Below are 26,459 nucleotides of genomic sequence, written 5' to 3'. Positions count from 1 at the left end.
TTGAGTCCCTGGCGGCGCATTGTGTTACTGATAGTAGCCTTTGTTACTGTGGTCCCAGCTCTCTGTAGGTTATTCACTCGGTCCCCCCTTGTGGTTCTGGGATTTTTGCTCACTGTTCTCGTTATCATTTTGACGCCACGGGGTGAGATCTTGCATGGAGCCCCAGATCGAAGGAGATTATCAGCGGTCTTGTATGTATTCCATTTTCTAATAATTGCGCCCACAGTTGATTTCTTTACACCAAGTGTTTTACCTTTTGCAGATTCAGTCTTCCCAGCCTGGTGCAGGTCTACAATGTTGTCTCTGGTGTCCTTCGACAGCTCTTTGGTCTTGGCCATAGAGGAGTTTGGAGTGTGACTGACTGAAATTGTGGACTGGTGTCTTTTATACCGATAATGAGTTAAAAAAGGGCCATTAATACAGGTAACAAGTGGAGTTAGACCTCTTTGACAGCCAGAAATCTTGTTTGTAGGTGACCAAATATTTATTTTCCACTTTAATTTGGAAATAAATTCTTTAAAAATCAAACACTGTGATTTTTATTTTATTTTTTCCATTCTGTCTCTCATGGTTGAGATTTACCCATGTTGACAATTACAGGCCTCTCTAATCTTTTCAAGTAGGAGAACTTGCACAATTGGTGGTTGACTAAATACTTATTTGCCCCACTGTATATAAAACCAATAAAAGATGGGAGTCCTCAACTCACCCGTCATGCTCTTAACCGAACATTGGCTGTTCTTCCTCTTCCTCTTCGGGCCATTGAGCCACCTGAGTGAAAAAGAACGAGCGAAAGACAGTTGGTTAAATTGTGACAGTATCCTCAAATTTCACCATCAATTTCCAACAAATGTTTACAAGGACAACCCACGGCGGGGACTCTGCGGGAATCCAACCAAAAGCATTCCCGGGTTACCAGCGTACACGCCGCGAACACGAGACGCCCGTCAAGTTCAGAGGTAAATTCCGGCAGAGAGGAAAGCTGATGGATGGTGCGCAGATGGAGGAGGAAAGCGGACAAGTGGAGGGGGGGGGGGGGGGGGGGAGTGTTTGTGACAAAAGCCTCAAAGGAGGCTCAGCGAGTGTCAGAGATGGAAGTGATTCTAAATCCCCTGAGTCGCTTCCCTCTTACAATCCACCGACTTGCCGTCACTTCAAGGTCGTTTAATGGCGGCTCAACGGAGAGGAAAGAGGTTCCCGTCTTCAAAAGGCAATCTAAGAGAAATACTTTCATCTTTGAAAGACTATTTAAGGCCAAAAAAAAAAAAAAAAAATTTTTAGACCACAGCGTCTTCCTTAACACGTTCACTACTTTTGCCATACACGGCTAACACATACTGTAGGGTGGCATGGTTAGCTTTAGCAATGATAACTTATAATGCGACGATAGACAAGCTAGCATAGAAAAATGATCATTTGTAGCCTGTTCACAGCGATTAAAGGTAGTTCAAAAAACCCCTTCCAGTCAAAATGGATAGGACGTCTATCGCCGTCAATGGCGGTCAGTATGTTAATAACGTCTTAATAGTCCAGCTTTCCCTTACATGAATATTCAACTCCACAGTCAATGGCAGTAGATGACAAATTTTTGACTACTGTTGTTTCGCCTTGATATACAACCGCTAAATACGAGCTATAAAGCGCCACCTGTTGGCCAAACCTGTCATCGTTTCATCGAGCGCGAAAACAAGACGTCATCGCCGGCCTCGTTTTAGCGTTTTTACAAGGATGTAAAGCCTCCAACAGCATCAAACCCTAAAATAGTGACGGGAGAAATACAAACACAACATGCTTGCCAAGTAGGGGGCTTAGCACTGCTGGCACGGCCGGAGCAAAACATACTTTAAAACAGACGACACCTTTGACTTTTGACATTTTTTGGAATATGAAAATAAACACTATCAGAACGATTTTGGCTAAGCAAATTTAGCTTGAGTGTGTTATTAAGTAAGTAACCTTATGTAACCACTTTGTTCTTAACTCAAATGTATGGAAGTGCATTGGATTAGATTAGGGGAAGAAAAAACTTTTTTTTCTCGGCGAAATTAATTTTTAGGGGTGTTTTTCTGTTTTACTGTATATTCGTCCCTTTTTCTGAGTGCTGTATTTTTCCTGTTTTTCTTCATGTTTTTGCACCTGAGTCCAAATCAGAGTCACCTGATTTTGAGAATCTGGCGATACAGAGTCCGATCAGATTACGAAAAACGTTTTTTTTGTGTGTTTTTTTTTTGTAAACAAAAGTTCCAAACATGTTACTGTCCCACCGTGCCACCTTCATAATGTGATTTTTAAACAAGAATAACCTAGAAAAATGCTTGTCTTTATTAAACGCTTCATTGAGTGAGTCCATTTGAATCCACTCACGCTTTGACACTCACCCAGCTGAGAACTCCCTCTCACTTACACAATGAGTTGCCACAGCTAGTGTGTAACAAGCTAAACGATGACTGACACATTAGCGCCTTTCATTGTAGCGCTACCAAGCTTCTCTGGCAAGATCAAAGCTACAACCGTGTCAATCATCGTTAACTTTTAAGTACCAAATGCAAGATGCATTGAACAGTTTGCCGAACTGCTGCGGAGGGTGTGGCACTGTACGAGCATGAAGCAGAAAAACAAATACAGTGGTACCTCTACATTTGGAGTTAATTCGTTCCAGGACCTTGTTTGTAAGTCGAAATTGTCGTATGTCGAGCAAGATTTTCCCATAGGAATACATTATAATTCCATTAATCTGTTCCACAGCCTGAAAACCTACACTAAATCCTTAATAAATATTGCTGGTACAATTACAAATGGCAATTAGACAAAGCATGACAAATATAATGTAAATATGTAAATATAATGTAACAAATTGGGTTCTAATGTAGTGGATGTGTTTTGCGTGTTATACCTGAACGCAGAGAGAAAGTTGAAGTTGAGATTTTACTTTCTCTTTTAACATTGTGTTGTTGCTGGCGTCAACTGCGGCGGACAGTAGGCGTGTTGTGTAGCACAAGTTCCGAAATAAGTGATTAAAAAGCTGATGAAGTTGGCGATCTCTTTAGCGATGGTACCTCAATAATAATTGTCACCTTAAATTATAAAGACTAGCGAACAGAGGTCGGAGAAGGACCGCCGAATTGTCAAGCCAGTTGATGGATGTGCACACCACGCTTATATTCTTCTATCATCTCCATCTTAATTTTAATGGTAAGCGTCACCTTTTTCACCACCTGCACTAACCTTCGAACTAACTAACCCATGTTGATTCACAAGAAAATCTGCCGTGCGTCCGTCTTGCGGGGGAAAAAAAACTGCGTCGCTGTCATAAATCATCGTATTTTGAGCAGGTCGTCGGATATAGAAACAAATGGTGAGTCAAATTTTACGTCGGATGTTGAAAAGATCGTGTGTCGAAGCGATCGTATTTCGAGGCACCACTGTGTATTTTTTTAATGAAAAAAAAAAAACAACAAAAAAACGATCCTTTTCACCCAATTCTGATCCACTGGAAAATGGCGCGATCGGCCCGATTTCCGATCACGAGATCGGATCGGTACAATCATAGTTTTTTCCTATTCTGAATATTTTCATCTAAGTTATACATAAGTAAGCTTATGTAATGTATATACTTAGTTCTTGACTCAAATGTACGGAAACACCTGTTTTCATTGAGTAATACAGGGTGTTCCAAAATGTTTGACCCCATTTCGTAGGCAGATAATTTTGACAATTTTCGTTGGAATGACCTCAAATTTTCACAGCTTGTGTAGGAACGTTTCAAGTTTTTGTGTGTAACGTTTGACATTTCTATCTTTTCAGGTTAAGAAATGCCGTTCACTTCAAAAATGCATTTTGCGTGTTAGAGTATGCTCGGACTCAGTCACCGAAGACAGTGCAGCGTGCCTTCTTCACAAATTTTGCAAATATGGCACCAACTACAAAACAAACTAGGACTTGGCACCAAAAATTTCAAGAAATTTCAGCGAGTTTGGCACGAGCTCAAATACTCAACGTGTGACAGGCATGTCACAGGCGGCGCTCATATTGAACATTTATGAAAATCTGTCATAGAACCAACAAATATTCGTACTTTTCTTTGTAAATTTAACCAATAAAACTTATGACTTTCAACATAAAGTGTATTTAGTTTCATTAAGATCCATCAAGTACTTTCTGAGACATGGGCATTTAGAATAGGGTCAACCATTTGGGAACACCCTGTATATTTTTGGGCGTGTTTTTTGTATTTAAATTCTGTTTCTCTGTGTAAATTTTCAGTTTTTTTTTCCTCTTGTATTTTTTTTTTCGGTACATTTATTTTTTGCATCTTACCTACCGTTTTCCCGAGTAATATTTATTTTTCAAAAACTGTTTTCCAGGTTTTTTTCTTTCCATTATTCAGATCCCCGCCCCCCGGACTTTAGTTCTCAGATATAAAAATGACTCCGAAAAACAATAATAAACAATAAAAATTAAATTAAAAATAAAACGATAATAAAAAATAAAAAAAAACCTGGAAAAACTACTGAAAGAGGGAAAGATACTTAGAAAAATGGTAAATAATATCCAGAAAAATTACACACAAAAAAATACAAAATTACCCAAAAAGCTGCAGTCTGTTATCAAGACACATCAGAAAATTGTGAGATTATTCAGAAAACAAGACAAAAGAAAAACAATCAAAAGATATTCCAAAAAAAAAGCATTATCTCCCCCCAAAAATTCCCCTCAAAAAAGTTTTTTTTCTCAAGTGAATGCAATATCCTTCTATACGAACTAGGGCTGTCAAACGATTAAAATTTTTAATTAAGTTAATCATAGCTTAAAAATTAGTTAATCGTAATTAATCGCAATTCAAACCATCTATAAAATATGTCATATTTTTCTGTTAATTATTGTTGGAATGGAAAGATAAGACACAAGACGGACATATACATTCAACATACTGTACATAAGTACTGTATTTGTTTATTATAACAATAAATCAACAAGATGGCATTAACATTAACATTCTGTTAAAGCAATCCATGGATAGAAAGACTTGTAGTTCTTAAAAGATAAATGTTAGTACAAGTTATAGAAATTTTATATTAAAACCCCTCTTAATGTTTTCGTTTTAATAAAATTTTTAATCAAAAAATAAACTGGTAGCTCGCCATAGTTTATGTCAATAAACCCATAAAATCAGTCGCACCCAAGCGCCAGCAGAGGGCGACAAAACACCAAAAAACAAGTAACAAGTGGACATGTCACTGTGCTGTCATTTTAACCTGTTTGAGCGGGGCATGTGCGTTAATTGCGTCAAAATTTTTAACGTGAAAAAAATTAATTACCGCTTGTTAACGCGATAATTTTGACAGCCCTAATACAAACACCATTATTTTAGTATTAAAAAAAAAAAGGTAAAAGGTCAATTTCTCACTACTTTTGGCCCACCCTGTCGTGACTGACCCCATTCACACCCACATTCACGCTGTCAACAAGTGGAACGTTAACCACGGTAGTCAGTGGAGCACTTTTGAAGGTTTCCAGCATGCCATGCATGTGCGGAAACCTGTTTATACACCGCAAGACCTTAAACACTCTGAAAACAGAGACGACAAGCGATGACAGGAGTTAACCGCACCCCCCCAGTGTCCTTGAGCGACCGGTGGTCACGTGACACCACGGCGGCGATTACGGTGGCCTTTGCTGTGTGCTGAGCTTTTATTTTTTGGTTTGTTTTGGTCTGCTCGCCGTCTTTAGGAAACTCAAGACACTGTTTGTTTGCACAGTAAAATCTTGGACGCCGATGTGAGCGGAATGCGTGGCCGTCGCGAGTCGGCTCAGGGCTCTGCAAACACATTTTCTATACCCCACTCACATGTTTTTGCTCAGTAACCTGAACTAACTTGCACAAGTGGACTCAAACAGCATACTCAACACACAAACTTACAGGCACGCACACACACACGGGTAGACGAAAGAGCACAGTTGTAATTCTCACCTGGTGACGCAGAGCGATGATAAGAGATGCATGTCAATTTCAAACAATAAAATTAAAAAAAAAAACCAAAAACCAATCCGGCGTCCCGGTCGGAGTGCTGGAAGCTATGTTGTGGCGGCAGCGGTCCCTGTCTAAATTTAACTCGCTTATCAAACTCAGCCCAATGCAGCTTCCCACTAAGCTCCGCCTACACTAACTCCTGATTGGCCCGAGGTGGTATTTCTCCACCTGTGGCACGAAGTGCAGTTTGTTTAGATGTTTTAGTCGACGTTAACCACGGGGTTGCATTCCAGAATTGGAGGAAAATTTGAGCAATGGAGAGACTCCTTGGCTTCTATTTACAGCTACAGTGGGGCAAATAAGTATTTAGTCAACCACTAATTGTGCATGTTCTCCCACTTGAAAATATCAGAGAGGCCTGTAATTGTCAACATGGGTAAACATCAACCATGAGAGACAGAATGTGGAAAAAAAAACAGAGAATCACATTGTTTGATTTTTAAAGAATTTGTTTGCAAATCAAGGTGGAAAATAAGTATTTGGTCAATACCAAAAGTTCATCTCAATACTTTTTTATGTACCCTTTGTTGGCAACAACAGAGGCCAAAGGTTTTCTGTAACTCTTCACAAGCTTTTCACACACTGTTGCTGGTATTTTGGCCCATTCCTCCATACAGATCTCCTCTAGAGCAGTGATGTTTTGGGTCTGTCGTTGGGCAACACGGACTTTCAACTCCCTCCACAGATTTTCTATGGGGTTGAGATCTGGAGACTGGCTAGGCCACTCCGGGACCTTGAAATGCTTCTTACGAAGCCACTCCTTTGTAGCCCTGGCTGTGTGTTAGGGATCATTGTCATGCTGAAAGACCCAGCCACGTCTCATCTTCAATACCCTTGGTGATGGAAGGAGATTTTCACTCAAAATCTCTCGATACATGCCCCCATCTATTCTTTCTTTTACACAGATCAGTCGTCCTGGTCCCGTTGCAGAAGAACAGCCCCAAAGCATGATGTTTCCACCCCCATGCTTAACAGTGGGTATGGTGCAATTCAGTATTATTTTTCCTCCAAACACGAGAACCTGTGTTTCTACCCAAAAGTTCTATTTTGGTTTCATCTGACCATAACACAGTCTCCCAGTCCTCTTCTGGATCATCCAAATGCTCTCTAGCGAACCGCAGACGGGCCTGGACGTGTACTGGCTTCAGCAGGGGGACGTCTGGCAGTGCAGGATTTGAGTCCCTGGCGGTGCATTGTGTTACTGATAGTAGCCTTTATTACTGTGGTCCCAGCTCTCTGTAGGTCATTCACTCGGTCCCCCCGTGTGGTTCTGGGATTTTTGCTCACTGTTCTTGTTATCATTTCGACGCCACGGGGTGAGATCTTGCATGGAGCCCCAGATCGAAGGAGATCATCAGCGGTCTTGTATGTATTCCATTTTCTAATAATTGCTCCCACAGTTGATTTCTTTACACCAAGTGTTTTACCTTTTGCAGATTCAGTCTTCCCAGCCTGGTGCAGGTCTACAATTTTTTCTCTGGTGTCCTTCGACAGCTCTTTGGTCTTGGCCATAGAGGAGTTTGGAGTGTGACTGACTGAAATTGTGGACTGGTGTCTTTTATATCGCTAATGAGTTAAAAAAGGGGCCATTAATACAGGTAACAAGTGGAGCCTTGTTAGACCTCGTTAGAAGACGTTAGACCTCTTTGACAGCCAGAAATCTTGCTTGTTTGTAGGTGACCAAATACTTATTTTCCACTCTAATTCAGAAATAAATTCTTTAAAAATCAAACAATGTGATTTTCTGTTTTTTTCCCCACATTCTGTCTCTCATGGTTGAGGTTTACCCATGTTGACAATTACAGGCCTCTCTAATATTTTCAAGGAGAACTTGCACAATTGGTGGTTGACGAAATACTTATTTGCCCCACTGTATAGATGTGCAGTTCATTTTGACTTTCTTTTTCATTAAAATATTAATTAGTTATTAGATATAAAATAATAAAAAAAACAACAACCATAGACTATAGATGTCCCTGATCCGATCACATGATGGGAAATCGGGCCATTTTTCAGAAGATCGGAATTGGGTGAAAAGGATCAGGTTTATAATTTTCAAGAAATATATTCGGGATGTCCCGATCGCATATTTTTGGACCCGAGTCCGAGTCACCTGATTTTGAGAATCTGCTGATACAGTCCCGATCCGCTAACGGAAAAAAAAAGTTTTTTGTTGAACATAATTTCCACTCCCGCTTTGATGCTCACGTTGCTGAGAACAGCCTCTCACTTACAGATTGAGTTGCAACAGTACACTTATGACTGGGCTTCAAGTTTAACGATGATTGACACATTTGTGCCTTTGATCGTAGAGATATCAAGCCTCTGTGGCAAGATCAAAGCTATAAACCTGTCAATCATTTTAACTTTAAAGGGAACCTCGAACTTAAAGACTTGTAGGCTCTAATAAGCCACAATTGTTGTCTTTTACTAAAATGTTATTAGAAACACATAAAACATTGCCATTGATTTAAATTCTATAATGCTTAGTAGACATTTTGACCTATGGAGATCGCCATGTTTTATGCGTGCGATGGACGCTCGGGGTGATGAAGTAGTTTGTCACTGTCACTAGACAAACACTACCGGTGTTCTGCAATCCCTTCCTACACGGCAAAACGTTCCACACATGCGCACATCGGTTAAAAGCGGCGAGTACTTTTTAGTGTCACATTTGCCTCTTGTAGAACGTTTCGTCGGTGTAGTACATTTTTGCAGAACACCGTTTTTCTTCCCTACTCTTGTCTTGTCTTTCCTGTTCATTTTGAGTTTGCTGCTCGTTTTGTGATATATCAACAGTGCTGTCATGCTAATTTATGTTCCTCTTGGATTCAAATTGAAAGGGTTGAACAGATGACATGTTTATGTCGCATACTCTGGAAGCCTGGCAACGTAACCAGCAATGGCGACCTACTAGTTAAGCAAGTTTTACAAATTCTATGAAAACGAAAACATCAAGAGGGCTTTCAATATCAAATTACACATTACAATTGTAAATTTTGCTAGCCATTGTTCTTTTGTTGTACATAGAACCTTTCTTATTTATTTTTTATTCAGTTTGAGGTTCAGCTCAGGTATTTTAATTTATCATGTTTCTTATCCGATTACTCGATTATTTATTCAAACTAACTATTTCATCGAATAATTGACAACTAAAACAATCGATAGCTGCAGCCCTACTGAACAATTTGTATGTTCTTCCACATCTTTACCTGTGAATTTGGCACCAGCGACATAATTTTCGGACAGAATTAGTAGGTTTAGCTCAGTAAACATCTCGTTCGTATACTATTTACATGCATCGAGCATGAGGGACAAATGTGAGTTCTACTTCCCAAGCAACAGTTGCTAACATCATGAACACTAATGAGCAAAGTTGACGTGTGACGTGCAGTACACTATTTAACACTTTTTAACTCGCGACTACCACCTCCGGCCTAAAGCGTACCTGCAGCCAGTGTTAGGGTCATGCGTGGTTGTACGAGCACGAGCATACCCAACAAGCATTTGGTCCATCAAATCAGTACCAGAAACGTAAAAACAGCAAACGTTGATTGTTTACTGTTAGTAGCAAGTCTTAAGTGGGTTAGAAAAGTGTTTTTGCCAAGCTTGGAGACTAGGCGGAAGCTCGGTTAAACAGCGCTGCTGCCGCGGGCATTCATATGGACGTGCACAAGTGTGCGTTCGCCCTGAATATTCAATATTGAAGGGAAGAAAAAGGGCCTCTTGTCGCAGATTCAGTTAAAATGTCAGGGCTCTGTGTACTCATCAGGCCATTGGTGGAGCATGCACGGAGTAGAAAAATATTTTTGAATTAACACATAAAAGTTCCGTATGGTATCTTTAAGTGTATTTTTCTTCCTTTATATTTTTATTTATTTACATTGATTTAATTTAAAAAGGAATTAAAACTGAATATTTTATTTTTCGGTTTGATTTACAAATGGGGGAAAAAAAACGTTTAACATTAAATGTTTGCGTTTTATTTTTTTGTATTAAAAAGAAGGGGAAACAGTATGACAAAATCTCTATCTAATTTAAAAAACAAAAAACATTTATTCATTTTAAAAAAAAAAGGAAAAATACTAGGGGTGTAACGGTACACAAAAATCTCGGTTCGGTACGTACCTCGGTTTTGAGGTCACGGTTCAGTTCATTTTCGGTACAGTAAGAAAACAAAATTAGTGATGCACGATAATACATTTTTCAACCGATACCGATAACCGACAATTTCCTCCTCATTCCAACCGATAACCGATAATGTCAAGACGATAATTCTATTAAAAGATTTATGTAAAATTTTAAAGTATATACGAGAGAAAATATTACTGTGCAAAAATATAATTTATTGCTCTTTTTTTCAACATCAAATATGAACAAGTAGTAAAATCCAACACCTAAATAATGACATTGTCTGACATTGTGTAGTGGTTAACTTTTGGCAACAATTACTTACAGAGTAAATACCTAAGTTGCACAAAAATGCCTTTAAAAATAAGTAATTCCTAACATATATAACATTACAACACTGCAAAAACACACCTCCTTAAAACTAGTGTATTTTAAGTGTAAATCTATTGGAAAATTCTTGGAAGAAAAATAGCTAGCTGAAAATAAGCTTAACAGTCTTATTTTAAGCAATAAATTATTATACTTAATCCTAAAAAAAAAACTTGGAAGAAGGAAAGATTTTGAATAATAATTTTGGCTACAGAATATTATTGTTATTTCATTTCAACAGGAATGTGGATATTTAAATTGGTAAGTGTTAATACGTGCTAAAAAGTTTTGATTATCTACTGTGACTGTAATTGAGCAGACAAATAAGTTAGATAATTTGAAAAGTGATTGCTAATGTTATATGCTTTGTTGCACACTGTGAAAATGATTAACTCAAAAGAGCGAGATGCCATATAACCATTCTGCAGCGCTTTGTTTACATTTGCGGCACTCACGACACTTGCTTTACAGCAGCTAAACTGACACACGGCAGTACTATTTGGACCGAGTTGGAGCTCGCGTCCCCGTGCGTGTTGTTTCGTGCCTGTGTTTTGTTAAGCCGAAAAATAAAGGCAGCGTTACAAAGTCATCTGACCGCTCGTCATTTTATATACTGAATGCATTACTGACTGGCTATCTTCGTTTTCTGCATGCTTAAATTATCATCTAACCACTGTGCTGTCATGATACGCTTATTAACTGGACATCACTTGTTCAAATGTCCGTGTTGAAACTGATGTGACTGGCATGTTTATCATGAAGAATGATGGTCGTAAAAGCTGCATTATTTTTTAATCTGAGGCTTTGGCTCTCGGGTCATTTCGGTAAAAAAAAAAAAAAAAAAAAAAAAATCGTGTCTTGTCTCGGCGGCGGCAGCTACGTTCGTACCGGATAATCCGCCCGCCCTGGCTGGTTCGCCGCGGCGTATTCGGGGCCTGGCCCTGCTCCGGATGGAGGCGCACGCCTGGGGGAACACTCGAGAAACCGGGGTGCTCGCCGGAGGTCCTGCCGCCGGGGAACCGGGCTCGGCCCGCCCCGCCGCGCTGTCCAGAGCGGCCGGCTCTGTCGGAAGATGGCTACTTGTCGACTATCGGCCTCCAAACGTAAGGGTTACATTACGTTAGAAACTCGTTTGGTACGCCTCCGTTCCGAACCGAGCACCACGTGCCGAAACGGTTCAATACAAATACATGTACCGTCACACCCTTAAAAAATACAGTTAAGTCTTTTTAAAATATGTATTTTTGGGAGAACTACGCAATCAATGCACCTGATTTACTTTCGCGGACCACACAAAATGATGTGGCGGGTCGGATCTAGCCTCCTTGAGTTTGACACCTGTGACCTAGACAGTACCTAGCCTGGTACTCCAGACTCAACGCTGTTCCAGCTATTGAGTCCGGCCACCATTAAGCAGATACAATTTCCAGGGCGGAGCAAGCCACAGCAAACAGACAGCGGAGTGGACCAATCAGCGACGGGCGGGACGAGGGACTTGCGCGTGGAAGTAAACATATGAGGAGAGCGGAGTTTATTCAACATGGCTAGCGCGAGACAGACTGTTGTCAATGACTTGTGTCGATGCGTTTTTGGTAATTTAAAACTGATTTTTACCGTGGATTGGAACATATTCTCGGCTCTCCTGTTCGCCACCTGTGTTGTTGTGGAGACGACTTCCGACGCGGAAAAGTGACGTTGCTCGTTAAGAACACGTCACGCAAATAAACGAATCTGATTTGTCGATTGATTTTGTACTTGCTCGAGAGGCCGTTAATGGGCTGGGTCCCAGACTATACTCTCAGTGTTTGAAAAACACAGGGAGAACAGTCTGGCCGTGCCAGGCAAGACAGTACGTGGCCTAGCCGTAAATAAGTTTAAAAAACAAAACAAAAAAAGTAGGTTTTTGTCCTCCTTGCATAATAGGGAAACTGAGAGCAACACAGAAGGAAATATTTTTTCAAAAAATGCTCACGAGACATCACGCGGTTGTGTCTAAGAACTGAAGACGTTTTTCAACATTCATTGCATGAAAAGTAAAACAAATCAACATCATGACTCGCACATGTGACCGTCAATATTGCTGTGGGTGTGCGTGACATCCAAAGTATAACGGATGCCTTGTATAACAATTACTGTACATATTTTCCCTTTGGAAAGACTGCAAGCAACAACAGCAAACCACAGTGTCATTAAAAGGGTATAAACTGAAATAAGGAGGATTTTGTCTATATTTACTTCCGAGTTGACTTTTTAAATGGGGGTCTGTTTGAAAACAAATTTAATCCTGTGTTGTGTTGATTAGACAGTCTGCCGTTTAGTGAAAAACTTTCAATGGTTTAGCTTGTCGCTAGATAGCCTAGAAAGATACAGAAAGCTAGCTTAGAAAAAGAAATCTACTGTACACCATATGTAGTACTGTTGTCAAGACACTAAAATTGATATTTATACTTAATGAGTTTGTCACTAATAGATGTCCAATCCATTTGAACTGGAAGGGCTAGCAGCGAATGAACGAATGTTCATTCATTCGCTGCCAGCCCTCCCTCTTCAAATGGATTGGACATCTGGCCCCGTCAATGGCAGTCAATGAGTTAACAAGGAAAATACCAAAAATATCTTCCATTGCTATCGAGAGTGGTGCAAAATCAAATTTACCAAATTTTTCGGACTACAATTCGCACCTGAGTATAAGTCGCACCAGCCATAAAATGCCCAACGAAGAAAAAAAAAAACATACATAAGTCGCACCGGAGTATAAGTCGCTTTTTTGGGGGAAATTTACTTGATAAAATCCAACACATAGAACAGATATGTCATCTTGAAAGGCAATTTAACATAAAAATACAATAGAGAACAACATGCTGAATAAATGTATAGTGTACAGTGCATGAACAACGAAATGCGAATATACTGTCCTCACCAAGACGCTACGGCTCGGTCCTGGCTATACAGCGAACTCCCAAATGACGATGCTGGACGTCCGTATAATTTGCTGAATCAATTTGGTCCTTGATACCAAACAGGTTCGCATCAACATAAATAAATGATAATTAGGTGCTCTTACAGCAATGACATAAACGGTTAGCCTGCGTTCGCTAGCATTAGCACATCATTCAAACAACCACACAACTGGCTCTAAGTGTCCGATCGCGGGTGGAAAACACACAACAACAACAACAGAAAAGATGATACAACTAGGCGTTGCCTTTTTAGAGATATTTTAAAAGCATAAACAATGAACGTAGGTTAGCAGCCGTGTTTCTCTCTCGCTAACTCGCCCACTCACTCACAGCTATCTAGCTGTCCGTATTCTTCTGGCGTGTGAGCGCTCTTCTTCACGTAAACAAGTGCGAGTGCGCCCCCACGTGGGCGTGAAAGCGCCACAAACTAAAAGCATGCATTTCAATATAAATAAGTCAATAATACAATTGAACAAACATTGCCAAAGGCAGAACGTGAACGTGGCCATAGCTATTAAGAGTTATTCAGATAACTATAGCTTAAAGAACATGCTAACAAATTTACCAAACCATCAGTGTCACTCCAAAACACCAAAATGACATGTAAAATGATATCATAATGTGTTAATAATTTCACACATAAGTCGCACCCCCAGCCAAAATATGAAGAAAAAAAAAACGCGACTTATAGTCCGAAAAATACGGTACACAATGACAATAAATTTCTGCTGACCTTTGGAATTGCAAAATCACACACACACAAAAAAAAACCTCTCCCAAATGTCCATATCGTTTAGACAAGGGGTCGGGAACCTTTTTGGCAGCTCCAACAAACATTGCGCTACGCCTTCAAGTTGGGGGCCGACCCAGGTAGAGCACGCCGGATTTAGGTGGGAAAAGGACAAAAGTTTTATTGCATACAAGCAAGCAGGAGTGTCTCAAGAGTGATTTGGTCGAGGATTCAAGATAATTATTTTATAAAATAGCCCAATGAATGCACTTTGAAACGTGAAAAAAAATTCATGGAAAAAATTTGCGTAAAATATTCTCAAAATAAGCTCAAAATATTTACGTAAAATGAATGATAACTGCCTGCTTTTTTTGCTTTTAACCAAGAATCTAGACCAGACATGTCTAAAGTCCGGCCCGTGGGCCAAATGTGGCCCGTGGTCAAATTTCATCCGGCCCCCAGCCTCTGTCATAAAATCAATAACGTCTGGCCCGCACACAGACTTAATAAATTGGTCAGCAGTACTGCTACCAGCATATGAAGTAGCTTACACACTAAATTTACCCACTAAAAGGCAGCAGCACTCTAAGCAACATTACCCTGTGTAACCCTTCCAATTTTCTAAAATGGCGACAATCAACAAAAAAAAAAAAGAAAGTTGAGGATAGGTGGAAATTGGACTATTTCTTCACTAAAATACGCAACAACTGCGTGCCCCATTTACAGAGACAGTGGCTGTTTTTAAAGAGTTCAATGTGAGGCGATATTACCAAACAAGACACCGTGACATGTATGACAGGATTACAGGGAAGATACGCAGCGAGAAATTGAAGCAACTTGAAGCTAGTTTAATTTCACAACAGCAGTATTTCGCAATTGCCCGAGAGTCTAAAGAGAATGCCACAAAGGCTAGCTGCGAGAGTGTTGAAATTATTAATTAAAAAGAATAATAAAGCAAATGTGGCACACAGAATGGCTTGCTAAAATTTGCTTAAATATATTGTTGTACGTAAAAGACGTCAGCCACATTTTTACCGCACCAAATCTGGTCCCCTTTGCAAAAAGTTTGGACACCCCTGATCTAGACTGTTCTATGTTCATATCTGTAGAAATTGCGGGATGTTCGCATTAGATTTACAAGAATTTTCAACATAAAAAGCTCTTTGTTTTGTGATGGCCGCCATGTTGTATCCATACACAGTAGTGTAATTTAACATTCAAATGATCAGGTAATTTTCGGCCAACTGCCCGTTTTTTGGCAAAAACAGACATTTCTGCATCCATACAAAAAAAAAAAAGCCTTTTACGTGTTTTATTTTATGTATTTTAACCATTTAAAAAACGACGACGGCCAGATAGCTCGCAAGACGTCCCTCCGTGCTGAGGCAATAATAACATCGGAATTCAAAATTGTGATTGTATATAGAAAAATGCAAATTTTGCTTATGTTGAGTAAAAATTAAGATGAAAAAATAGTTGCTATTTTGGGCAAAGACTTAAATGTTAAATATTGCTCTTGATCCTGAAAATATAGGTGATTATCTCTGCATTTGGTGATTTTTGTGCATCTAGCGTAAAATTTGAGAATTTTATAGCCATTTTAAATTTTGTTGTATTTGTGTAAAATAAATAAATAAATAATAATCAGGATTTTATTAGGGAACAACTTTTTTTTTTTTTTTTTTTTTAATTCGCTGTTCATGGAGACTCATATATGCAAAAGGGAGGTGCCTGTTTTGGTTTTAGGTCGCTAGCGGCTTTGCTTTTGAAAATATTTAAATGTGAAGTTTTTGAAAATAGGCCCCTTACAGATTGGCACAGAGGCCCGTGTCCTGTCAGCTGATAGTGAAGTCTATGGATATATGCTTTTTAAAAGGAGTTACTGTTGCAGAGGGAAAAAAAAAACTACCTAAGGAGCTGTTTACATGTCAACGGCAACAGGGGTGGCAACGCAAAAGCTCTTCCGGAGAGCCCTATTGTTTACATGGCGACGGTGTTTCGGGGGCTAACAAAGACAAAAATTTGAAAATGCCTTCCAGAGTGTAAATCTTGACAAATCTTCCCCCTGTTGCCGCCGTTTAAACAGTTACTATGCATGTGCTGGTATGATATTCTGACACTATGATAACCTTAAGCCAAAATATCACAGTTTCACACTGTTGCAATTACAGGTCTACAATGTGTTATTTGATATATCTGGGTTTAAAAAAAAAAAAAAAAAAAAACGTTTTCCCATTGAACAGGACTTTTATTTTTCAAAACATTAGCAAATTGGAACATAAGTATAATGTTAAGTTAAAATAAATAAAAAAAATAATAACTGAAATAACTTAACTAGAATTAAAATAAATGCAGCCCTTTAGGTGGGCCTAAAGCTCAACATTATTACCATCAGAACAAAAATAATTGAATTAGTTCTCATAAAAAGCCCATGTATATGACTTGTATTATGTTTACATTATACACACACACTTTTTCTCAACACAGACAGTTGCCAGAAAGAAAAAAAAAAATCACTGCGTTTTACCACCGCGAGACACACTAAACACGCTGGAGTTAATTAACTCTTGTAGCTAGTAGGAAACGTTTATGAAAGTGTTTACGAGCCTTTAATTTTGCATAAATGCGAAATCATATTACAGGTATTGCCTCTTCGGCAGCCACCCTCAGCAAATATGTTTCATATGTCGGTTGGCCCTTCTCTAAGCTGCGGCCTTCTGTAACTTTTCTGTAGCCGAAGTATTCCCATACGAGCTGTTTCATTTTCTTCGATGGTGGGGAAAAAGTTTAGGAGTTTCAACTACTTCAGCTATCGTGTAGCACAGCTGACTCACTGACACCGAGCAACAACCGGTGGGGGAGGGTTGAGCCTTGCAGTTGCAAACAAGGGATTTCTCTATGCATTTTTGGGACATAAAAAATAGCTCATACCGTAGGGAAGGTATGAACATTTTTTCGGTTTTTAACCTTCATGTTTTCATGCCACGGTATACCTTGAAACTGGTAATCTGCACATACCTACAGTTGACAACGCAAAAGTTAGTTTTGGGTGAAAACTGACTTCCGTACTCCGGAACAGTAGGTGGCGATAGTGCTCCAAAATATTTTTGTCAGTGAAAGGGGGTGGAGATTCTGATGACGTCAGTGCACGCAGTCTTCAAGTAGCAACCTTGTGCAAGGCCTAACCGCGTTCAGTTTTATTCAAAAATCTTGTCAACTATTCACTTCTCCAATTAATTAAACTCATTTATTACTCTGCCTGATGCGCTTTGCAATGTTGTTATTTCGCCAGTATGAAAGACGAAACAGCAGAAGGGAAGGGTTCCTTTTTATTTATTTATTTTTAGACATTGACACCTTTTTAAAACGATATCTCGATAACTAGAGATGTCCCGATCACGTCATTTTCAAAGTATCGGAATTTGCAACAAAATATCGGACATGCCTTTTTTTTAATATATATATATATATATATATTTTTTTTTTTTTTTTTTTAAATAAATAGGTTTTCTAATTGTATTTAACGTTACAGACATAATATGTTACACTCATCCAGAGTCTTTAGTTTAGGCTTAAGGTAGGGTTATCAAATTTATCCCGTTACCGGCGGTAATTAATTTTTTAAAAAATTTATCACGTTAAAATATTTAACGCAATTAATGCATGCGCTGCACGGCCCACTCACGCATTGTCGCATTCAATCTGTAATGGCGCCGTTTTACCTACAGTGGGGAGAACAAGTATTTGATACACTGCCAATCATTGGCAGTGTATCAAATACTTTTTTTAAACTCCCTATATTATTTCCCAACGCAGAGAAGATAAATCAATTGGTACCACTACACACAGTCATGGGTGCACTTCCCATCATGCATTTCGGCAGGATAGATGGCTACAGTATCATTTACTGAAAGCTCAACAAATACACTAGATGGCAATATTTAGTCACAATATACAAAGTCACATTTATCCTTTAAGAATTACAAGTCTTTCTATCTGTGGATCCCTCTCACAGAAAGAATGTTAATAATGTAAATGCCACCATGAGGATTTATTGTCATAATAAACAAATACAGTACTTATGTACTGTAAGTTGAATGTATATATTCGTCCGAGTTTTATTCATTTTTTTCTTAACGCATTGCCAAAATGTATATGATCGGGAAAAATTATTGGGAATGATTGGAATGGAATCGGGAGCAAAAAAAAAGCAATCGGATCGGGAAGTATCGGGATCGGCAGATACTCAAACTAAAATGATCCGGATCGGATCGGGAGCAAAAAAACATGATCGGAACAACCCTATCGATAACCTTCGGGGATACAAAGTATCACGATATATCACCATTTCGATATTTTGTCACACCCCTAGTTGCCACCCCTAAACTTCACTGCACTTGATTTTATAATGAACTCAAACTGAAACATGATCATTCACTGCAAGCCCTCTCAGTTCAAACAGTTTAACACAGAACAGTAATTTAGACACCTCAGGACGAATTACAGACGGCCTTCCTGTCGTGTTCCGCCGCCTCCATTCAAACCTGACAGGCGCTCGGCCGGAGTGAACGGAACTCACGGGCCGACTGGATATTCAAGCCCCTGGGCGCACAAAGCGGCCGTGATGTAATCAGTCACACAATCCTTACGCGGGAGTCAGTGCAACAATGCTTGTTAGCTCGCCGTGACAGGACATCCTCGCGGGAAGTAAAATCTGAAGCTTGTTTACACGAGTACAACCTGCGCGCGCTTATACATCGGCAAACACGGGGGAGGCGAGGGACTCGGAGGCTTGATCGCACTTTATCAAACGCGACAGTCGGTGTAAATGCGACTCACATCTCCCGGTGGAAATCAAAGGTTCCGATGGACACACAAGCTAACGCAAGCGGTGGGTCGAGCGCTAAACGTGTTCTCTTTGGATACTGATAGGTCAAAAGTGGTACAAGTAACAGTTTGCCCACCGTTAGTGATGGTACTAGTCTTAGGAAATGACTTCAAAGAAAAACAAAATATTCGCTAGTACTCCAGTTTTGCCTACTACTGCAGCTAGCCATAGACTTCAGAATTATATTGACGGGCCCAACCGTCAGACACTGCGTCACGCCTTCAAGTAAGGGGCCTGCCCACACCGAGATTCTAGAGGAGTTATTCTCAAACACAAGCAGGCAGCGAGCTAACGCCAGATTTAGGTTGAAAAACTACGAAAGCTGTACCGCATACTGTACAAACAGGAAGGATTGTCTCAGGAGTTATTTGTTCGAGGTTTCAAGGTAATTTTTATATTTTTCGTACCATGTATGCATTTTGGAACGCTGTGAAAAAAAAATCAATGGGAGAAATTAGCCGCAACGGCATTGGCGTCATAGTTCGCAATACTTACGTAAAATAAATGCTAACTGTACATTTTTTTGCTTTTAACCAAGAATCGAGACTGTTTTACGTCCATATCTATGAAGAATTCAGGGATTTAAGCATTTATTCACAAGAATTTTCAATGGAAAAAGCTCTTCGTTTTCATAAGGCCGCCGCTACATTTGCTCACTGACTAGCATCATAGTTCGCAATATTTAAGTAAAATAAATGCTAAGTGCACGTTTTATTTTTTTCCTTTTAACCAAGAATCGAGACTGTTTTACGTCCATATCTATGAAGAATTCAGGGATTTAAGCATTTATTCACAAGAATTTTCAACGGAAAAAGCTCTTCGTTTTCATAAGGCGGCCGCTACATTTACATAATGACTAGCATCATAGTTCGCAATATTTACGTAAAATAAAAGCTAACTGCACGTTTTTTTGCTTGTAACCATGAATCGGGACTGTTTTACGTTCATATCTATAAAGAATTCAGGGATTTAAGCATTTATTCACAAGGCTTTTCAACGGAAAAAGCTCTTCGTTTTCATAAGGGGGCCGCTACATTTGCTTACTGACTAGCATCATTGTTCGCAATATTTACATAAAATAAATGCTAACTCCACGTTTTTTTGCTTTTAACCAAGAATTGAGACTGTTTTACGTCCATATATGTATAGAATTCAGGGATTTAAGCATTTATTCACAAGAATTTTAACGGAAAAAGCTCTTCGTTTTCATAAGGCGGCCACTACATTTGCTTAATGACTAGCATCATAGTTTGCAATATTTACGTAAAATAAATGCTAACTGCACGTCTTTTTTCCTCTTAACCAACAATCGAGACTGTTTTACGTGCATATCTATAAAGAATTCAGGGATTTAAGCATTTATTCACAAGGATTTTCAACGGAAAAAGCTCTTCGTTTTCGTAACGCGGCCGCTACATTTGCTTAATGACTAGCATCATAGTTTTCAATATTTACATATAATAAATGCTAACTGCACGTTTTTTTTTTGTTGCTTTTAACCAAAAATCGAGACTGTTTTACGTCCATATCTATAAAGAATTCAAGGATTTAAGAATTTATGCACAAAAATTTTCAACAGAAAAAGCTCTTCGTTTTCATATGGTGGCCGCTACATTTGCTTAATGACTAGCATCATAGTTCGCAATATTTACATAAAATAAATGCTAACTGCACACTGTTTTGCTTTTAACAAAGAATGGAGACTGTTTTACGTCCATATCTATAAAGAATTCAGGGATTTAAGCATTTATGCACAAGAATTTTCAACGGAAAAAGCTCTTCGTTTTCGTAACGCGGCCGCTACATTTGCTTAATGACTAGCATCATAGTTCGCAATATTTACATAAAATAAATGCTAACTGCACGTTTCTTTTTTTTGCTTTTAACCAAAAGTCGAGACTTCAGGGATTTAATCGTTTACTCTCAAGAATTTTCAACCGAAAAAGCTCTGTCTCTGATTCCACTCAGTCAGCTTTGACGGCCACGGCAACAATGCAGGCCCCCTATTAATCAGCCCCGCACCCCGTCAATATATTATGATGTCTATGAGCTAGCTTAGATATGACATTCATCATTTTTGCAAGAAAGGTATTTATTCTGCCAATTAAACTCACACTTAATAATCAGGAATACATTTTTAACTCATTGGATGCCATTGACAATGCTAGACGTCCAATCAATAACACAATTAATCAAAGGCCGTTGAATCAAATCAGTCTTTGTAGTATCGGGAAATATTGTATCATCAAGAAATTACTGATATACGACACTAATTTATATATTAGTTGATAAGTCGACTTGTCACAAAAATAATCGGTGATTAGGCCACTATAGTAATAATCGTTTGTGGTTGCCCTAAACATACATATATATACATTTTCGATCACCACATACACACAACATTGAAAAATAAATTGTCCGAGGACTTAAATGGAATGTGTACCGTTCAAATAAATTATTAATTTATAAATATATCTACTTTATGAGTGATAACTTGATCCAATGCTATTAGTCAGATATATATGCACGTCAACTTATAAATGTAATTTCATGTTCAAGTTAAATCTGGATCAGATTTGTCTGGACACAAATAGATTTGCACAACATATCGTGACAGTGAGGATACATGGTGCATTGGGTTCATATGGCAACCGTGTCAATGAAACTGTATCAAGTTATTGTAGATCTTTAAGAGCAATTTGGATAATTGTGAATGTTGTTAAACAACATTTAATTAGGCAAGATCAGAATCAATGTTAGATCAACAAAACAAATGACACCTGCTTGGCCTCGGTACAGCAATAAAATGGAATGACAGATCATGTTTTGATTGGATTTATCTCCATCCATTGCAATAAATGACTTAAAAAAGTAAACTTGCTTCTCTCACATATGCAGTCAGGCTGGTGTGGTACTGTATAAACTACCGGTAAATTATTTTGCATTGATAAATGAAAAACACATTCACCATTCAAAATAGCAGGGTTCCTATCTGATTCATCATGGCTTTGTGTGGGTCTAATTATGATAAACAATACTATCAAATTTCATATTGCCAAGTAAAACTGGTTTCAGGGGCTGAATTTTCAAAACATTCAAAACAACCCCCACAAATAACCCACATGACTTTAAAACGTCCGCTTCAAAGCAACGTGGCTGACTTCCTGTGTCTTATTGGATATGACCTCTTGGGACTTTTTTGTAGGCCTACTCATGAGAGATTTTCCTACCAAGTTTAATGCCGTTTTGTGAAACTGGCTTCGGGGGCTGAATTTTTTAAACATTCAAAGAACCTCCTGTAAATGACTGAAAAGGTTTTAAAACAGCTGCTTTAACGCAATGTGGCGGATCTCCTATGTCTTATTGGATAGGACTTCTTGAGATTTTTTGTAGGCCTACTCATGATAGATATATTCCTACCAAATTTTATGCCGTTATGTCGAACTGGATTCGGAGGCTGAATTTTTTGAACATTCAAAGAACCTGATGGAAATTACTGAAAAGGCTTTAAAATGGCCACTTTAACGCAATGTGGTGGACGTCCTGTCTCTTATTGGATATGAACTCTTGAGACTTTTTTGTAGGCCTACTAATGATAGATATTCCTACCAAATTTCATGCCATTGTACGAAACTGGATTCGGGGGCTGATTTTTTAAAACATTCGAAGAACCTCCTGTAAATGACAAAAGGCTTTAAAATAGTTGCTTTAACACAATGTGGAGGACTTTATGTTTCTTAATGGATATGACTTCTTGGGACTTTTTTGTAGGCCTACCTATGATCGATATTCCTACCAAATTTCATGCCATTATGTGAAACTGGCTGCAGGGGCTGAATTTTTCAAACATCCAAATAACCTTCTGGAAATGACTGAAAAGGCTTTAAAATGGACACTTTAACGCAATGTGGCCGACGTCCTGTCATTTTTTTGGAATGGTTTCTTGAGACTTTTTTGTGGGTCTTTTATAATAAACATGATAACCAAATTTTACGTTGCGATATTGAACTAGGGTTGGGGCTTAATTTTCAAAGGTTTACAATGAAGCACATACAGTGGAGCAAATAAGTATTTAGTCAACCACCAATTGTGCAAGTTCTCCTACTTGAAAAGATTAGAGAGGCCTGTAATAGTCAACATGGGTCAATCTCAACCATGAGAGACAGAATGTGGGGAAAAAAAACTGAAAATCACATTGTTTGATTTTTAAAGAATTTGTTTGCAAATCATGGTGGAAAATAAGTACTTGGTTACCTACAAACAAGCAAGATTTCTGGCTGTCAAAGAGGTCTAACTTCTTCTAACGAGGTCTAACGAGGCTCCACTCGTTACCTGTATTAATGGCACCTGTTTAACTCATTATCGGTATAAAAGACACCTGTCCACAAACTCAGTCAGTCACACTCCAAACTCCACTATGGCCAAGACCAAAAAGCTGTCAAAGGACACCGGAGACAAAATTATAGACCTGCACCAGGATAGGAAGACTGAATCTGCAATTGGTAAAACTCTTGGTGTAAAGAAATCAACTGTGGGAGCAATTATTAGAAAATGGAAGACATACAAGACCACTGATAGTCTCCCTTGATCTGGGGCTCCATGCAAGATCTCAACCCGTAGCGTCAAAATGATAACAAGAATGGTGAGCAAAAATCCCAGAACCACACTTGGGGACCAAGTGAATGACCTACAGAGAGCTGCGACCACAGTAACAAAGGCTACTATCAGTAACACAATGCGCCGCCAGGGACTCAAATCCTGTACTGCCAGACGTCTCCCCCTGCTAAAGCCAGTACACGTCCAGGCCCGTCTGCGGTTCGCTAGAGAGCATTTGGATGATCCAGAAGAGGACTGGGAGAATGTGTTATCATCAGATGAAACCAAACTACAACTTTTTGGTAGAAACACAGGTTCTCGTGTTTGGAGGAGAAAGAATACTGAACTGCATCTGAAGAACAACAAACCCACTGTGAAGCATGGGGGTGTAAACAACATGCTTTGGGGCTGTTTTTATGCAAAGGTACCAGGACAACTGATCTGTGTAAAGGAATGAATGAATGGGGCCACGTATCGAGAGATTCTGCGTGAAAATCTCCTTCCATCAGCAAGGGCATTGAAGATGAGACGTTTCTGGGTCTTTCAGCATGACAATGATCCCAAACACACTGCCAGGGCAACAAAGGAGTGGCTTCGTAAGAAGCATTTCAAGGTCCTGGAATGGCCTAGCCATTCTCCAGATCTCAACCCCATAGAAAATCTGTGGAGGGAGTTGGAAGTCCGTGTTGCCCAACGACAGCCCCCAAACATCACTGCTCTAGAGGAGATCTGCATGGAGGAATGGGCCAAAATATCAGCAACAGTGTGTGAAAAGCTTGTGAAGAGTTACAGAAAACGTTTGGCCTCCGTTATTGCCAACAAAGGGTACATAACAAAGTATTGAGATGAACTTTTGGTATTGACCAAATACTTATTTTCCACCATCAAACAATGTGATTTTCTGTTTTTTTCCCCCCCACAGTCTGTCTCTCATGGTTGAGGTTTACCCATGTTGACAATTACAGGCCTCTCTAATATTTTCAAATGGGAGAACTTGCACAATTAGTGGTTGACTAAATACTTATTTGCCCTACTGTATGTCTTGCTGATTTTCTTGAGCAATTTTGATCCAAGAGTCACCTTAATGAACAAACCAACAAAAACGGAGTACCCATCTTCCTCTTCAGTAAAAACTAGCTACATCCATGTAAAATGAGAGAGCTAGCAATTAATCAGTAATTGTTGTTTTGTGTTTATGTGAATGTAAAGTAATTACGTCTACATACAAAAACACCACTAAGTACCTTGCTATCTTGTAACTGGAGAACTCCCAAATTGCCACAATCTCATCAAAAACATCATCTTGGCAAGTCAAGTGAAACAACATCAAAAACACAAATGTCCTTGGCAGGGGTAACAGGTGTTTAAACAGAAGCCTCCACGCCCTTTTATAAACAAAGAAGCACATTTCTATTTACATGCTCCTTCAGAACTTGGAACGCTCTATCAAAACGTGCTTTCTAATTGATCATAGCACACCGTGTTTCTTTGCGTTTGGACAAGCCCGACCGGTCCCGCTCGTCGACTCACCGTTTCTCTTCGCCCTCGAGTGGGTTAGGCTCTTGCTCCTTGGGCATGTGTTCCATTCACCTCAATTCCATCCAGCAGCCAATCACGAGAGACTGAGGCAAGCCCCGCCCTCGGATGCACGCTTGTCATTCGCCGATTGGGAGGGGTCGGTTGCCGGAAGAGGGCAGGGGCAGCGCCCCGCAGTATCTGGATGGTGGGCGGGGGGAGGGGGCACCGGGTCCCCTCACGGCGACCTTGGAGTATCAAGGATGGGTGAGGGGTTGATGGTCAGCCTTGACGGTCCAGAGGAGGTGGGGCCAACCGATCTGAAAGACGACACAGCGCGTTCATACGAACATAATAATTATAAAAACAAAGGACCGAAATAAAAGAACAATAATTATAAAAAACGGTAAGCATAAGTAACCAATTACATTTAAGAAAGCTTTTTGAAGTGATGTCTAATGTGGTTTGTCAGAATTCACTCATAATTATCTGACATTAGGAAAAAACACTGTGACTGCCAAGAATACTAGCTTCGCTACCGTAATTTTTGGACGATAAACCACTACATTTGTCCTTCATTTTCAATCCTGCAGTTTATAGTCCAGTGCGGCTTATGTGTTGATTTATTTGGGTTAATCAGTAACACTTTATTTGACAACGGCGTCATAAGACTGTCATAATTATGACATGACACTATCATGGGCGTTAGTGAATGCTTAAGTCATTAAGTGTCATCAGGCAAATTATGTCACTAACTCCATTTATGTCCAGCTTGGATCTTTTACATCCATTCATAAGTGAGATAATTTTCCGGATAACACTGAACAACATCTGTTAAAAGCATTCTCTAATGCTCATGACAGTGTCATTTCATAATTATGATTGTCTAATGACAGTCTTATGGCACCTTTGTCAAATAAACTGCTATCAAATACCATAATTAGCAATTAATTAAACAACTGGAACAGTAACTGAAGAAATAATTAGCACAGAACATGACTTGATTGTTATTTACATCTGTAGTGCTGCAATGCATGCTAGGAGGTAGGGGCGTAACGGTACACAAAAATCTCGGTTCGATAGGTACCTCGGTTTTGAGGTCACGTTCGGTTCATTTTCGGTACAGTAAGAAAACAAAATGCCAAATATAAATGTGCTAGTTGTTTATTACACACCTTTCAACAATAGGAACATTAGCCTATACAAAGCTAGAATTCTGCTCAAAAAGTAGCGGGTATT

At 39.3% G+C, this 26,459-nt stretch overlaps 1 protein-coding gene across 6 annotated transcripts in view; it reads right to left on the bottom strand.

Moving 5' to 3' along the window:
• LOC130909201 (thyroid hormone receptor alpha-B) overlaps positions 1-26,459 on the bottom strand; it is a 277,864-nt gene that overhangs the window by 45,260 nt on the left and 206,145 nt on the right. For 3 of the 6 annotated variants that reach the window (XM_057825380.1, XM_057825378.1, XM_057825379.1), the window contains exons 3-4: positions 25,236-25,540; positions 710-771 (exon numbers count right to left, since the gene is read on the bottom strand). In XM_057825380.1, coding sequence (XP_057681363.1) covers positions 710-771; positions 25,236-25,291 — 118 coding nt within the window. In that variant the 5' untranslated portion in view covers positions 25,292-25,540. Of the gene's footprint in view, positions 1-709; positions 772-5,971; positions 6,262-25,235; positions 25,541-26,459 lie in introns of those variants that run through there. The other 3 variants (XM_057825377.1, XM_057825382.1, XM_057825381.1) reach the window with 2 other exon arrangements.

The sequence above is a fragment of the Corythoichthys intestinalis genome, chromosome 21, assembly GCF_030265065.1.
Source record: "Corythoichthys intestinalis isolate RoL2023-P3 chromosome 21, ASM3026506v1, whole genome shotgun sequence".
In the NCBI taxonomy this organism is placed as follows: Eukaryota; Metazoa; Chordata; class Actinopteri; order Syngnathiformes; family Syngnathidae; genus Corythoichthys; species Corythoichthys intestinalis.
The sequence above is the reverse complement of the archived record's forward strand: the minus strand, read 5'-3'. Positions and strand labels throughout refer to the sequence as shown.